The 15976-nt window shown below is 40.8% G+C and overlaps 1 protein-coding gene across 2 annotated transcripts; it reads left to right on the top strand.

Annotated features, from left to right (window-relative positions):
* Nucleotides 1-411: 411 nt before the first annotated feature.
* On the top strand, nucleotides 412-1324 carry LOC6596380 (cilia- and flagella-associated protein 299). 2 transcript variants are annotated; one of them, XM_026987781.1, is made up of 3 exons: nucleotides 412-445; nucleotides 502-815; nucleotides 877-1324. In XM_026987781.1, the coding sequence occupies exons 2-3, from the start codon at nucleotides 510-512 to the stop codon at nucleotides 1279-1281; spliced, it is 711 nt and encodes a 236-aa protein (XP_026843582.1). In that variant the 5' UTR covers nucleotides 412-445; nucleotides 502-509; the 3' UTR covers nucleotides 1282-1324. The 2 variants fall into 2 exon arrangements, with proteins under 2 accessions (XP_026843582.1, XP_002021533.1); XM_002021497.2 differs by having other exon boundaries at nucleotides 423-445; nucleotides 505-815.
* Nucleotides 1325-15976: the final 14652 nt, after the last annotated feature.

Here is a 15976-nt window from a genome sequence, read left to right as displayed (position 1 = left end):
CGCTCAGAGAGGATCAAAAGCGACAAGAAGAAGAGAGCGCGCCTTGAGCGTGTTCTTCTGCGGGAATGTGGGTGGGTTAGAAAGAGAAAGATGCGACCATTGCAAATGCGTCGCAGAAAATTAGTGTCTCAGATACTCAGAGTAGTAGCGCAAAAATGAGTCAGGAGAGCGTTGGACCCACGTCGTTGCCGCTCGGAGAGATTTGCGAAAGCCCGACGGTGGATTAAGATTTAAACGTAAAACCAACATTTGTATGCAATCCTGAATAGATTTTTTCCACAAAAATGTTTCTTCTTAGTTGAAGCAGGCCTTTTTCCATAAGTTTTCAGTAATGTTTCAATTTGGTTTCAAATACACAACACATTTTGATTCACACCCACACTAACACAACACAAAAACACATTTTTTGTTTACTTTTTCCCGTTTTCTTTGGGTTTACTAAAAGGTAATTGGATTATGGACTGATATCTTCACCGTAATGCCTAACCTAGACCGTTTTAGTAGTCATCATGAGCCTCCTGGGGTTCCACTCTTATGGGGAGTATGTGGACCAGTTCATAACTCTCAATGACGTTCGGTATTTGCGAAACTGGAGCTTCCAGCGGAAATTGATACAGAATGCCTGCGGGAAGAGCTGCCTGGGCGGGCTGCTCACCGAGGAGGAGTACAAGGATCGTCGCCAGAAGGAGATGGACATGCTGAAGCCGCGGGGTCTGGGCGGGCGGCAGCTCTTCGGCGACTACTTGAACAACAATGACCGCGTGCTCAGGCAGTTCGCCAAACGGGAGAAAATGCTGCTCAATAAGCACTTGTCGGTGAGTGATGGACTAAATGATTCCCTGGAATCATCTGGAAACCCCCACCCCCACCCCACAGACCATCGTCTACCTGTTGATGCGCTCCAGCGTAGGCCTGGAGGTGTCGGGCTTCATCGATCTGGAGCAGAGTCTGCGCGAGTCGCGGTTCCTGACCGGCTCCAAGTACTTCGTGGACTGGAAGGGCGTGTTCGAGGGCACGGTCAAGCTGAAGCCGGGCAAGCACCACCTGAGCCACTACAACTGGTACAAGAACCGGGTGGTGTACAACGACAGCGACAACTTCCAGGTGGTCAACGAGGGGGCCCACAGCCTGCTGATGAAGCACCGCGGCGACCACAAGATGATCTGCGTCAACGTGGGCTGCGACTGTCCCGCCTCGAAGAACGCCCGACGGACGATGTACGCGTCGCCCATCTACGGCCACGCCATATTCTTCGATCACATAATCCGGCGCATCAATTAACGTGTCAATAAAACGCAATTACGGGTAAATGCGGTTAAAAATTAAGCCCAAAAAGATACTCTATGCGAGAGCCGTCCACACGACTGCAGATCGGGATGGGTAGCCGGGCCTTTATGGAGTTTTATGGCCTCGGGGTTGGAATTTGTCGTTGACAGTTAACGTAAATTGCTTTTCATATCTTATCAGCCGTGGTCCGAGGCCTGGCCACAGCTACGAGTATGCCTGCTGACGTTTTTGATGGACATTTTGAGGTCCTACCCGGTTCGGAGCCCCCCCTCCCACCTCCCCCCTAACTGGACGTCAGAAAGCGGAAATTACCCGAGCTCCATGGCATTTTGTTGTGTTTATGGTGGACTGGAGGCACTTCAATTGCATAAATCTATTAACTGTCGCCTGGCTGTTGGCCTGGCCGACTGTCTCGAGTGTCGACGCCTCCGGCCTCGCACACGCCTCCCACACGCCTCCCACACGGTTTTGTTTGCCCATTTGCCTTTGTTTGTCCCCGGCTTTGTTTCGGCCTGTCGTTCCAACAGTCACTCCATCGGTCTAACGGTAAACTTCAAGTGGTTTGTTGACTGGCCAACAGCTCATTTGCCCGCCCAGCTTACGTCCAACAATCGTACCATTGTCCCCCCCCCCCCCCCCACTACATGAGCATTTTCCATAATGTGGGGGGCCTCTGAGAGGCACCATGAATCCGAGGGAGAGTGTAAACCTTTCCCAGCGATAATCAATTAGTGAATAATATTTATTAATAGTAATTAATAAATTATTGGCAATTAAAGGGGACAAATGATTCGCAAAAACGTTACGATTTAATTTTGAAAAAAACACAAAAATTGTGGCTTCCGTTTAAGCAAAACGTTTTCGGAATGGAAACATAAATTTAATGTTTAAAATTTAATTGTGTAATGATGCTATTAGTTGGAAAATATTAGTTAAGACAGGAAAGTGGCATTTAAAATCAGGATTGAGGAATAATATGACACATTTTGGTACATTTTTCGTTGACATTTTTTTTTTAAATAATGCCATAAAGTCACGTATATAAAAATTAGCCAATCTTATAGAAAATTGATTAATTAATAGCATACAATTTTTTTAAATTTATTTTTATATTTTTATAAATTTTTTTATATTAACAATTTATTTTTCTTTTGAAAATCGCGATGGAAAAGCTCTTCAAACAGCCATAAACTGAAAAGTTACTGCTGTGCCTACATTGAAGTCCGGCACTGTATATTTAAAAATCAATTAATAATATAAATATGGTATACCAAAAGCTCAAAGAGTATAGGGATATATCAGGCTTGTGTAGGTCTGTCTGTCAATCCCGTTTGTACATCCCAATGAGCGCCTAGATCTCGGATTCTCTAAGAACTAGAGCAACCAAATTTGGTACCCACACTCCTAATATATCGGACCGAGACGAGTTTGTTTCTAAATTTCGCCACACCCCCTTCCGCCCCTACAATGGACGAAAATCTGTTGCATCCACAATTTTAAAGATACGAGGAAAGGCAAAACGCAGAATCGTAGAGAATGACCATATCTTTTAGAGCAAACAAACTCCTGTGATACAAGGGAGCACCTTTCGACCTCCAAAAAGGATCACAATTTGTGGGATCTGCAATTTTTCAAGATACGAAAAGAAACACCGAAAACGCGGAACCATAGAAAACAAAATGGAAAACATAATGTATGAGAACTCTACTTGAAAGTGGTTTGGAAAGGAATGGATTTCAAGCCATGGCAGATACATAGTTTCTATAGATATATCTTTATGATATTGCAATCTCTGGTATTGATTTGTAGGCCGTCTAGATAAAGCGATATGGATTGGCTCGGCAGGATCTCGAAACTTTTAGGTACAGTCGAGCTTCCATAGAGCGGATCTCAAGGGGATTTCTTTGCACGGAAGTTCGTAATAGAGAAGTTAATTTTGCTCTGGCTCGAACCCCTCTCTCTCCCAAAAAAAGAGTCCGTTTCGATGGGTACTTTCTCTACAACCTGAACGATATTTCTTATACGATATATTTATACTATTGGTATCTGCCACAGAGTGTATCGATGCTTCAACTAACACTAGATATCGCAATACCGAGCACAGTTCCAAGTTTAAACTATAAATCATGTATTTCTAGATCCGTCTTCCAATTACTTCCACATTTATAGAATTTATCTCCAGCACTCCATTATCTCGGATAAGTTTAAGCAAAACAACTGCATTATTGAGAGGGACATTTGCCAGAGCAAAGCCAAATAAATAATAGATTTATTTGCGTTCAAGTTATGTTTTAAATGCCAGCCGCAGTGGCAGGGGCAGTGGCAGGGGCAGGGGCAGTGGCAGGGGCACCTACCCGTAAATGCAGTACAATTTAATTTGCATAAACAATTAACTGTTAAATTATAACTTGCAGATTCACTTTGGTCCCTTTCTCGGGGCCAGCAACAATTCAATTAAAACAAACATCGAGAGTTCCAGCTGCAGCAGGTGCAAACGGAATATCCTGGCAGGACCTAGCCTAGAATGGGGGGGGAGGTCCAAATAAATATTTGCTCGGCTTGCCTTGGTCGAGTCCACAGACAGGACCGGGCAGGACCTGCCCCCAAAAACAACAAGGACTGCCGCCGCCTGGGCCTGCATTGAGATTACATTTTAGAGGCTGAATAAATTTCATCCGAAATAAACTTACAATTTACTGCCAGACTGCACACACAGCCGTGTGTGTCCTCTCGGACTAGGCCGAAAAGAAGAACAAATATAATTTCATTAGTCCCCTCGTTTCATGGTCCTTCAAACGTCAATCAGTCGTTTATGGAGTGTTTTCCATTTGTTATTTGTTATTGTTATTATTTTTAAATCCAATCTATGACTTGTGCCAGCTGCGGCTCTCGATGGCGGATAATTTAATTGGCCAAATGTGCAAACAATAAGCCCAATGAATAATTAAAAAGCTTGTTGAATGAATGTCAAAGAGCTCGGGGCAATGAATGAACAGGCAGCAAGCCAAATAATCCTTCAAAGGGATATTATGGCATACAAATTCGACCCAAATTTCGCTTATATTTAGCCCCTCATTCGAATGAATTTTATTATGATTCATGGGTAAATCCATATCCGGGAATGCCTAATTAATATGGAGATCCTGTCCACGATGACTTGCTGTCAGGTTGATTGGATTTATGCCTGAGCCATGGGTCAATAATTTATGAGTGGAGCCCCCAACCCCCCCTCTACCCCCCTAAACAGCCACATGTTCCTTTTGTTGTTGCTGTCTGGACGGAAAGAATACACAGAAATATTTCATAAGGTCGTAAGCTGTCGCAAAAAGATGGCTAATAAATAATTTAAGCACTCAAGATTGGACATCTGGCATCTGAAGAGTAGGGCCCGGCCCCGAACCCTTTTGGGCCCCCGAAATAAACACATAAAGCGGCGCCGCCATAAAGGGGCGTGGTGCATGCCGCAAATGCCAACGGCCCCCCCACCCTTGCCCCAAACAAAGCTCATAAAATGTGACCAATAATGAAAATAACGAAGCAAGAAAATGAATGAAATGTTGCCCAGCAAATTACATTTTTGCTCCTCTTTCAGTGAGTGGCCTTTGACATTTTCGCGTTGCTGGAAATCATGAAAGGAGGTCCTTCCCCCCACACCCCCAGGAAAGTGAGTGGAGTTAAAGTTCCGGAGCTGCCACGAAAGTTAAATAATTAGCAAACAAGCAGCAACAGTGAGCCAGCCAGCCATCCATCCATCCAGCCATCCATCAGTATTAAAGATTATTGACTCGTCGACAGAGAAGTCTAGTCTTTGAGGGGGTTCAAGAAATAAACAAGAATTATTCGACTAAGAGTCGCAAGAGTCAACAAATCCTTCAGTTCAAGCATGAACTTTTTTGTCTTAAAGTTTAAATAATTTAAGGAGACTTCCAAGTGGTTGAAGATCTACTTATGCCTGTTTTACAGACTCCACACCCAGTGGCGCTGCTATCCAGCCATTCGTATCTCGTTTATCGACTTATTATTACATCGGCTGTGGCTGTATCTTTTCTAAGCCCAATACTGATAATTCCTCTGGGCTGTTAGCTACCAAATTTAGCTTCCATGGCGATCGAAATATATTTAATCCTTCACAGTTCTTATTCCTAAAAATCAGGGACCGCAAATACGAGGTTTGAATGTAAATTTTACCTAATCAATTTTAAGGAAATTTGTATATTACGGAAACATGGAATACACCAAAATTCATATACTAAACATATTTAACGATATCGGAAAAAATGTATATTTTTTAATTTTTATTAAAGAAATTAAAAAACACTTATTGATCTGATTTTTTAAAAATAAAAATGAGAAATAAAAATAAAATAATAAGAAATAAATAAATAATAATACACAGATAATAATAAATAAATAAATAATAATAAATAAATAAATAATAAAATAATTTAATACACAAATAATAATAAATAAATATATAATAATAACTAAATATGTATATAATAATAAATAAATTTATAACAATAAATAAATAAATAATAATAAATAAATTAATAATAATAAATAAATAAATAATAAAATAATTTAAAAAATAAATAATAATACACAAATAATAATAAATTATTAAATAAATATATATATAATAATATATAAGTATATAATAATAAAAAAAATAAATAATAATCAATAAATAAATAATGATAAATAGTAATAAATAATAATAACTAATAAAATAATAATAAATAATAAAATAAAATAAAAAAAAGGGAAATATAGAGTTATTCAGTGACTTTTATTCCAAAAATCAAAAATTAAAAATGAATTTTAGTGTATTTTTGTTTGAACCAATTAATTTATTATCAAACACACAAAATATTCTTGATCTATGATTCCATACTAAGGCAAGTAAATAACGGAAGTCGTGTTATCTTTACTAACCACCAAATTTGTCTGTGACTTAGACCTTAGGCGACTATTGTCCCCATAAATCCCTTCCAAAGGAACACAGTTTTGGCCCGCATATATTTTTGAATCTTTAAGCAATTAATAATTAAATTATGTGCCCACTTAACCCTTACGCATGATTAAATATAAATTCAAAATCCATTTTCGTGCTAGTAAAATCTCAAAGCCAACGAAATGCCCTCAGTGACACGAAAACCGAACCAATAATGCCAATCAAAGCGATAAAATGATATTGGAAAATAGTACGCATACGCCGTGTGGCGCTGCACAGGCGACTGTGTAAAATGTGCCATTAAATTTGTGATTCAATTGCCGGCAGTTTACAAAGTTTGCACTGGCCACAGCCACAGCCACAGCCGCAGCCACACAGCTATAATGGCATCGGGAATAAGCCAAATTTATGAGCCACACAAAAGCTTATAAACCACAAATCAAAATGCAATTCAAAGGCAGGGCAACAACGTTGCAAGTCTCGGGGTTCGTTGGCGGCAACAACAACAACAGAAACAACAATTATGTTTCAAGTAAAAAGCAATTGTAAATTTCCCAACTAAAGTCGTATTGTCTATGCATTTATCAAATGTCTGTCTGTCTGTCGGCCTGCCTCTGAGCGTCTGTGTGTGTGTGTGTGTGTGTGTTTTGGCGGATGCCATAAATAAAACTCAGCCAAAAGATAGACAGTGGAGACCATCAGACATAAAATACTCACATGAAGGGGAAAGTCGGAAATTGTTTCGCAACGTGGGAAATGTTTGATTTATGTCTGTTTTTCTAGTGACCCGAACGTGGCATGTACACTGAGAGAAAAAAAGGAGGACAAAGTCCCCAAAAGAAGCCCCAAAAAGGAAATGTAAGAAATTCCAACAATAAATAAATACAAAAAAATATCTATGAAAAACCGAAAATACTTGAGAAAGTATTTAAGCCGTTCCCTCAGTGTTTGGGGTGGCCAGGACACACACTCGAGCCCCGAGGAAGAAACACAGAAGTTGTAAAATGTGTAATTGATGATGTGGCAAAAAGGACATACAATGAAAAGGACAACGAACAAACTTCCCTGTAAATATGCTATTAATGTGTCCTCGCCCACTGCCTCCTGGATTTTGTTGACATTTTCGACAAAACATCTACAAAATGTCGGTGCGGAAAAAAAAAAAAACACATAACGTGAACAACAATGGCAGCCAGAAGCAGGACCTGCTGTTCGGATAAGTGCATTTGGAGTGCAGGACACGGAGCGCGTGACGACATGCAAAGTGCCGAAGAAGTCCAGGGGGGGGTGGGGTTGGAAACGGAAAAGGAAACTGCATGCAACAAAAAAAGAGAGTGGGAGGGAGAGGGAGAGGGAGAAGGAAATGTAATGTTGACCATTTGGCAAGCAGCACGAAAAGTCATTTTGTACCCCAGAAAAGGGACAGAAAGGAGGACCGAAAAGGATGTAAAGGACACGAGACACCTTGCTTGTTATCCCAGCAAATATTTCCCCCGAACAACAAAAGCATACGTCCTCTATATTATCTGACTAACGGCAGTCACTCTCCCTCCCCCTCTGTCCCCCTCTCTGGGGGCCGCTCTGCAAAAATTCCCATTTGAAGCTTAACAAATTGATTTTTTAGTTGGAATTTCTCGTAGCTCCATTTTGTGTTGCATGACATTTGCTCATTCTCTTGCATTTGTTGTCTGCTGTTGTCCTCGAATGATATATGCAACCTTTGGTGGCGCCTTCATTGCCTAATGCACTGGAAACCCCCAACCCCCATCTGGGGGGCGAAGCCTTTGTTTGTTCTATATTTTTCGGGACATAAATTCTCATTAATTTATATGCAGGCGACGCTCAAAATGTGCGGCATAAGTTTGTGCCCCAAAAGATGCAGGCACTGCAGGAAGAGGTTGTGGCAGGCGGTGGAGCAAACATTTTGGGGCACGAGTGTAGTCTGGCTGTGGCATGAAAAGGCGAAAAGACGGGCTATATTAAGATGAATATTGGCCCGATGTACACCCAACTTTTGTATGGCTAATGAAGCTGGCAAAAGCCTGCTTTGCCGCCACAAGAATATATTTTCATTAAGTTTCCAAGACAATCCTAGGATTAACGGGATGCTATAGCTCCTTATCGAGTGCTTTCGGGGCAAGGCACTCAGTCTTTTGGTATATTATTCGACTTTTAAAAAGGACTTACCACAAGCCAGATTTCTTTCTTATGAAAAGGACACTCCAATTGATTTTTGAGAATTTTTTCAAAGTCCACTCGCAACCACAGCCCCGAAAAAATATTTTTCAAAGTGTATTTGGAATTTTTCAGGAACGCAACTTTGAGTTATTTCAATTAAATTTGTTTGCTTAATCTGCTTTAATGAATATGGCTATTAAGTTTGTGGTATTTTATGATAAATTGATTAAAGATTTAATGAAAACTAAAATTCATATTTTCCTTGGATTCTGATGTAAATATTAGGGCTTTGAGTGTAAATGTTGCCAGAGAATGTACGTAGCCATTGCTTCCCCAATTTCATGGCCGTCTTGTATTAAAAATGTTTTCGAGACTGGAAAACATGTATGGAGTAAATATAACGATTCCTAAAAATCCAATTTACTCAACATATTTGTTTCTTTTGTGTGAATTGAGTGAAACTGCAGTGGATTTGAATTATTTATACCCATTTTCCATTTGACTTCATGCGGACTTGATTCATTTTATTTTTTTGTTTATTCAAAATTTTCCAGCTGAATGCATTCCCTGTGGAGTTAATTAATTTTTACATTTGTAAACTCCCACCATAACAGTGCGCTATAATTGTATGCCGCCGCCTTTTGTTGCTGCTCAAACAATTGAATTAAAGTCCGCGCGTTTCCGAGCTGGCAAACAGACCGCAACAAGAACAACAGGCGAGGCAGAGGCAACAAAATTTCATCGATTTTCATGAATAACTCACTTTGTGGCACAATTAAGTGCATCACACCTCCGAGAGCAGACGTACAGTGGAACAGGTGGCGTTCTAAAGTGGATCGACTGTATTTAAAGAGATTTTTCTACACGAAAAGCTGCCCAAAATGTATATATCCTTTAATTGTTAGTCGTTTACCTAATAGTTTGTTTTGATCTTTCATTTTTATTCATTTTCTATGAGCTTCTTAGCCTATTTTGGGCTCAGAAGTTCACTTTTCCATAGATCAACTCCTATATACATGTGTATATACATGTGTATATACATGTATACAAGTCACAGGCAGACGGCCAGGGAACTCTTCGTCTTGCGGTTTCCTCTCTCTGGTTTCAAATCAATGCCGAGCACCGTCTGCCAGTCTCTCTTGGCTCACGCCTTGCATCCTCCACTCGCTCACCTTCAGCAATTCCTTTTTGATCTTGCTCTCTCTCTCTCAACATTGTCGCGCCACACTCGGCTCATGATACAAGGTAGTCCCGCTAGTTCTCCTATTTTACGCTCAGCATTACTGAGAGCGCTTTGACTCGATGCTTGATGAGAGAGCGCTTTGCGGAGGCGGACTACCTTGACTCGGCTGCGACGACTCTCTCTCGCTCTCGCGAGGTGAAGGCGTAATAGAAAACTCTACTGCGTAGTTTCTGTCCTTCTTTATAATCTCTCTTTAAATCTGCCAATGCATTTGCTCGCATGCATCCAGCTGAAAGCCCACCGACACCACTGTGGAGACGTGCGTGTTCCTTTGTTGGTCGCTTTGTAATTGTTTCATTTAACAACTTTTAATTGAATATTTCAGCCGCGTCAGATGCGTCGTGTCTGTTTACTTACTCGCGAAAGGCGACAGCGGTGCATTGCTCAATTGTTTACACGCTTTACGTAAATAAATGCATTTAAACCGAGATACCCGGCCGCTGACGCATCAGTCGCCGCTTCCCGGGGATTACGCGCGTTAATTGCACAAAGGGCTCGCCGCAGCGGAGACATTAACGCCGCGGCGTCGGCAGAAGAAACCCCCCCACCCCTGGAAACAAAAGCCGATTTACCCCCCCACCCCCCTCTCGGGGGCAATCGATTGAGCATTACGCCGAGTGAAAAGGTTGCCATTGTTTATTAGTTTTAATAAAGCCATAAAACGCACACAACAAATAAACGCTGACACTAAGCGCTCCAGCAAATGACCTCGGGTTTTATTGTACGAGTGGATGGTTTTTTCCAACACCCCCTAAAAAAAAAATTCAAGGTTCGAAAAAACCTGGAGGAAGCTTATTTCAGGATTAAATTCCATAAAATCTTCAAAATTGATCAAAAATGTTCAAGTGAAAGTGCAAAGGGCAAAGGGCATACCCCTAGTCGAGCAATCGTTGACTACTTTTTCGGCGGCTCGTATCAAAAATGCCATGGCCCTTGCGAGGCCTTTGAGCAAACCGAAATTAAATGGACGCACACCAGTGCAGCCATTGTTTGCCCGCCTATCCATGTCCCCGTCGCAGTGTGGGTGTGTGTGTGTGTTTGTTGACAATATTGTTTACAATGGGACCCGCTATGCGGGGAATGGCAACCACACTATTTGCATATATATTCTAGGATATGACCAGCGTGAAACAAAAAATACAAAAAATGGACAAAAGAGTGATCGGACTTGGTGTTGGGGTGGTGTTAATGGCTTAATCCGGGCTGGGAGTGAAAATATTTATAATAAAGGGAGTTTAAAGGATGGTCTCCTCTGAGAGGAATAGGGGTTTTAATATATTTTCTAAATTATTATGGAACATCTGTAGGGAGAAGGGGTGGAGGTTCTCTAGGAACTTAACTTCCGCCCTACAAAACTAAATATTGGGGGCTAAACAACCAACCACGGACAAACTGGGAGGCACTTCCCAAATAATAAATATTTGGTGTAAAGGCCGTGGCATTCTGCCTACCTTGACCTACCTTCACTTCCCTACACATATTTTCCCATTTTTAGATCTTCAGCTCACAAAGAATTGTAATAAAATTACATTTATTCGGACATCTCTTTTTCCGAAATCCTGTGAGGGGCAGTGTTTCTCCCCCCAAATTGATAGATATCCTTATATATAGGCAGTGTAATACTATTTAGAGAACTCGATTGGAGAAGTCCCATTGGGGACTAGACATTTCCTTGCCTGCCTTTGGCCTATATTGTCGTTTCTTTTTCCTCCTATTCATAAATAATTTCCAGCTTTCTTGGCGAGGAATCTGCCATTTCATGGATGGAATCCTTCATCGACCAGTGCAGCGCTGATGGTGATAGATCAACGGATCTATGGACCCTTTATGGAACTTTGGCGAACATTTGGAGCACTTTTTCAAAGCCCAATGCCCAAGGCTATCCCCAGATTCGGTGGCTCCGGCTTTAGAAGTGAAATCCCTTAACCGAAATGTAAGCTGTTCCGGCATGGACCCGCCCTCAGACGCTGCCAACCCTGCCAGAGCCTCATGACCACAGGAACTTTATTTCCCATCTTGAAAGAAAGAGTCAACTTCATTTAAAATTTAACCAAAAGCCGGCGGGGGATAAGGCGTTGCCGTGGCACACCCCCACCCCCACCCCCCTGTACGCCTCTGTCTGTGGGTGATAGGTGTTTCTCTGTCTGTCCGTCTCTCTCTCTCTGTGTGTGTGTGTGTCAGATATACGATGTGTGTGTGTACACACCTGCTGGGGTGACATTTTACGGCTTTTTCTTTGTTAATTTCATTTGAAGCATTTAAAATGTGCACCACCGCCACCAAAAGCTGAAGCCGAAGCCGAAGCCGAGGCTGACAACTAAATACACAAGAAGTCCCCTCGCCACCCACCACCCCCACCCCCCCAGCCGTTCCTCTACTCCCCTTTGAACGTGCTGAAAGTTCTGCTCACCCAGTCTTTTGGCAACTTTTTTAATGACTTTGCCTCAGAGCAAGCCCCTCCCCCGCCCCCCTCCGAAGCCCCACCCGCACCACAATGAAAGAAAGAAAGTCTTTGCTCGCGTGCCCGAATATTTAACCACAAACGACGAGACGTCAAAATTAATTAGAAATAAAATTAGTTTTTAATGCCAAAGTGACTTTGTGTGCGGTCGTGTTTCTCTGTGTGTGTGTGTGTGTGTGAGCTGTAAAATATACTCCGAAAGGAGGAGAAGGGAAAAAAATGACACAAGAAAAAGCCAGAGCCAGGAAAGGGGGAAATTCTTGTCAAAACTTTGGCCGATGAAAAGTTTCCTTCGTGTGCGTGAGTGTATCTTTGGGATGAGTTTCGACAGGAAATGATTTAATCTGCCAAAAGTTTAACTTTTACTCTGTATTGGCAAGGTATATACCCCTAAATTGGTGACTAACTAATAAGTAAGAAAAGATTTAACCAATTTATTGAAAGGCAAAGGAAAAAGGAAAAAGGAGAGAAAAGTACATTTTTAAATATTTTTTTCACCACAAATACAAAGCTTTTACTGATCTCAAAAATAAAAAATAATACAAAGAATATTATTAAAATATTTTTCTATACATATTTTTCTAATTTTGGGAATGGTAAGGATGCAAAGGTTATCTTTTTGAAATACTTGTAAAAGAAAATGCTTCTTTGATGCCTAAAATCGGTTGTTGAATTTTTTAGAATTTTTGCACTCACTCATTTACTTGCCAGAACTTACTGCAATTTTCTTCAACCAAAAACTCTTCTCTAAATAATAAATACTTAATATTTAAAAGCAAATCTATTGCCGGCTTGTGTCTCATATTTAATAAATTGATAATTACCCCCCAATTACTCCATAAATTCATTTAGTTGCACACATATGTGCTATTTACCAACAACTGTAAAGCAAACAAGCTGGGAGACAAGTCAAAATTTAAGCCAAAACACAAAACACTCAAGTGGGGAGCCAGCAACCAGCCCCCAGCCCCGGCCCCCCCGACTGTGGCCATGTGAATGTGAAGTGGAGGCTAAGACAAACAGACAACGAGACAACGAGTTTGAAGAGCCAGCAGGCTGACAAACAGTCACAGAGACAGAGCGACAGTTGGAGATGCTTAGAGAGAAATGGAGAGGGAGAGAGAGTAAGAGAGAGAGAGAGAGTGAGAGAGAGACACAAATCATCAGGCAAATCCGCAAAAGTGCACTTCAGTTGCCTGTCGCCCATCAGCGCAGTGCAAAGCCAAAAGACGCTGATGACGTTGAGTATTATGAACGGAATGATGACAGCCAGAACTACAGCAGCAAAGCAAATAAAAAACGAACAAGTTGGGGACGAACAGGAAAAAAAACTACAGGGAAAAAATACCGGGAATATGCAGTCCATCGCCTGCTGATAGTACAAGGACTTAGCCTTATAGACCTGACTGTATCGATGATCAGGCATCATTAGGGAATATTTAAGGCCTTGATACATTTTTCTGCCTTTCAAACGCCTGGAAAAATCACAGTACCCTCTGGAAAAGGAAAGGCAAGTCCCGCTGCCCCTCTAAAACAGGGTGGGGGAGGGGGGTGGAGAGGCAAAAAAAAGTTGGGTTACTCCAACACCAACCTCTTCCTTTTCAGATGACTCCTTCATGGCACTTCCAACGCTGTCTGTCACGGCATTATTGAAAGGTGAACAACTTTGGCAGGAAGTCAGGGACGGGGCGAGGGGGCGGGGCTGGCGCCTGGTCTGCTGACATAAAAAATCAACGCATGGAAAGTAGGACAAGTGTCAAAATCACTTAAGTGCGAATGCAACGACAAATAAAAAGAAAGCGAGCCCCAACTCTGGGCAGGGCGGGGGGTCGGGGGGGAGGGGGGACGCAGGAAGAGCCAGGCAAAGGCAAGAAAGCGGATGAAAAGCAAAGACAAGCAGCCCAAGTTGGAAACGGATTCAAGTGGCAGGAACAATGGCGAAAATTTGCGGCTAGGGATGGGTCCGGGGTCCGGGGCCCGGGCCCCACGCTAGTTGGTTGATGCCACTTGCTACTTAGTTATCCCCCAGAACCAGGACGGACCACAGCAGTGGCGAAACGAATATTGGATGCACTAGGTATCGTAGGGGTTCAAAGGGGGAACATTAAACCCTAATGGGGTATCTAGGGGAGGAGAAAATGGGGTTTCAATTAGTTTTGATATAAAAAAATCTGGCCAGAAGTGAGTTTTGTTTCAAATTTTAAACCATTTTTCGTTGAAAAAATTAAAAATAATAAACCAACAAAGTCGCGCTTAATTTTCTTTTGTCTAAAAAATTAAAGTGTAATTTTAAATGGTATTTAAGTTAAAAAAAATAAAAAATGTAAGACCATTTTTCGTTAAAAAATGTTTACAAAACAAAGCAATAAAGTCATGCTTAATTTTCTTTTGTGTAGAAAATTTAAGTAGAATTTTAAATTGTAAATAATGTAAAAAAAAAATTAGATATTTTTCTTTTAAAAAATTTAAAAAAATTATCCATTAAAGTCACGCTTAATTTTCTTTTGTCTAAAAAATTAAAGTAGAATTTTAAATGGTATTTAATGAAAAAAAAATAATTATAGACCATTTTTCTTTTAAAAAATTAAAAAAAAAATAAGGCAATAAAGTCACGCTTAATTTTCTTTTGTCTAAATTAAAGTAGAATTTTAAATGGTATTAATGTACAAAAAATTATAGAACTTTTGTTTTTAATTGTTAAAAATAATGCAATAAATTCACGTTTAATTTTCTTTTGGCTAAAAAATTAAAGAATAATTTTAAATGTTATTTAATGTAAAAAAAATAGCAAATTGTAGACCATTTTTCGTTTAAAAAATTGTAAAAAATAAGCCGTTAAAGTCAGGCCTATAAAAATTAGCCAATGTTTTAAACTATTTTTCTTATAAAAATAGCGAGGGAAAAGCTCTGAAAACAGCGGGGAACTGAAAAGTTATGGCTGTGCCTACACTTAAGTCCAGCACTGTATCTATAAGGGGCGTCATGGATTTCTGTATGAATTTCGATCACTTTTTGCCAAAAAAAAAAAACCCCTCCAACAGCTTGCGAAAACCTTCTTTAAATTCCCCTAGTACTCCCTTAACATGTCCCCTTCCATTTGAGACTTTTCCATATACAGAAAGGGGATAATAAGTATGTAAAATAATTTATGATACAGTAAAATGCCAGACACAGACACGAAGACGGAGACAGAGACACACACAGACACACACGTACAACGTTGAAAGTTTTTCCTTTCTGGCATGTAATTACGAACGCATTCTTTTCACAGTCATTAAAAATGACAAATCCCGGGCACAACAGCAAAGTAGGACGACCCAAAGCGGAGAAAATGAGACAGTAAGTAGGGGGGGGCATAGACGAGGCACTCGTACAGTCCGGCGGAGAAGAAATATGCTCTTGTGCAGTTCACGCGCTTAATCGCATTCATAAAACTCGCTTTTACGACTTTTGAGGCATAGCAGCCACAAAAAAGAAGGGGTTTTAATGCGTTTAATTCTCCTTCTGGGAGAGCCCGAGACAGAGAGAGAGAAAGATTTCATAAGTCGGCAACAATGTGGCACACACCTGGGGAGCACCTGTGCAGCCCCCACAGCCACCGAGGGGGGGCAGGAAATAAAAGCCTTAATGAAATTACTGAGTGTGATTACCGTCTCGAGGGATGCGAAATGTTTGAAGACGTCTTTATGTTAGAGGGAGACCCATCACAAATATCTTTTGGATATTAAAGGGACTGAAATTCTTTGGCACAAAAGTTGAACCGAGAGTTGCCATCGTTCTTCCCTTATTTTATTAATATATATACATTTGTATATACTCCTAACGCAACAGTATTTCTACTTTGTGCTAGTGC

Source organism: Drosophila persimilis, unplaced genomic scaffold (assembly GCF_003286085.1).
Source record: "Drosophila persimilis strain 14011-0111.01,24,50 unplaced genomic scaffold, DperRS2 tig00000124-arrow-pilon, whole genome shotgun sequence".
NCBI classification, from domain to species: Eukaryota; Metazoa; Arthropoda; class Insecta; order Diptera; family Drosophilidae; genus Drosophila; species Drosophila persimilis.
This window is presented reverse-complemented; position numbering and strand designations above follow the sequence as displayed.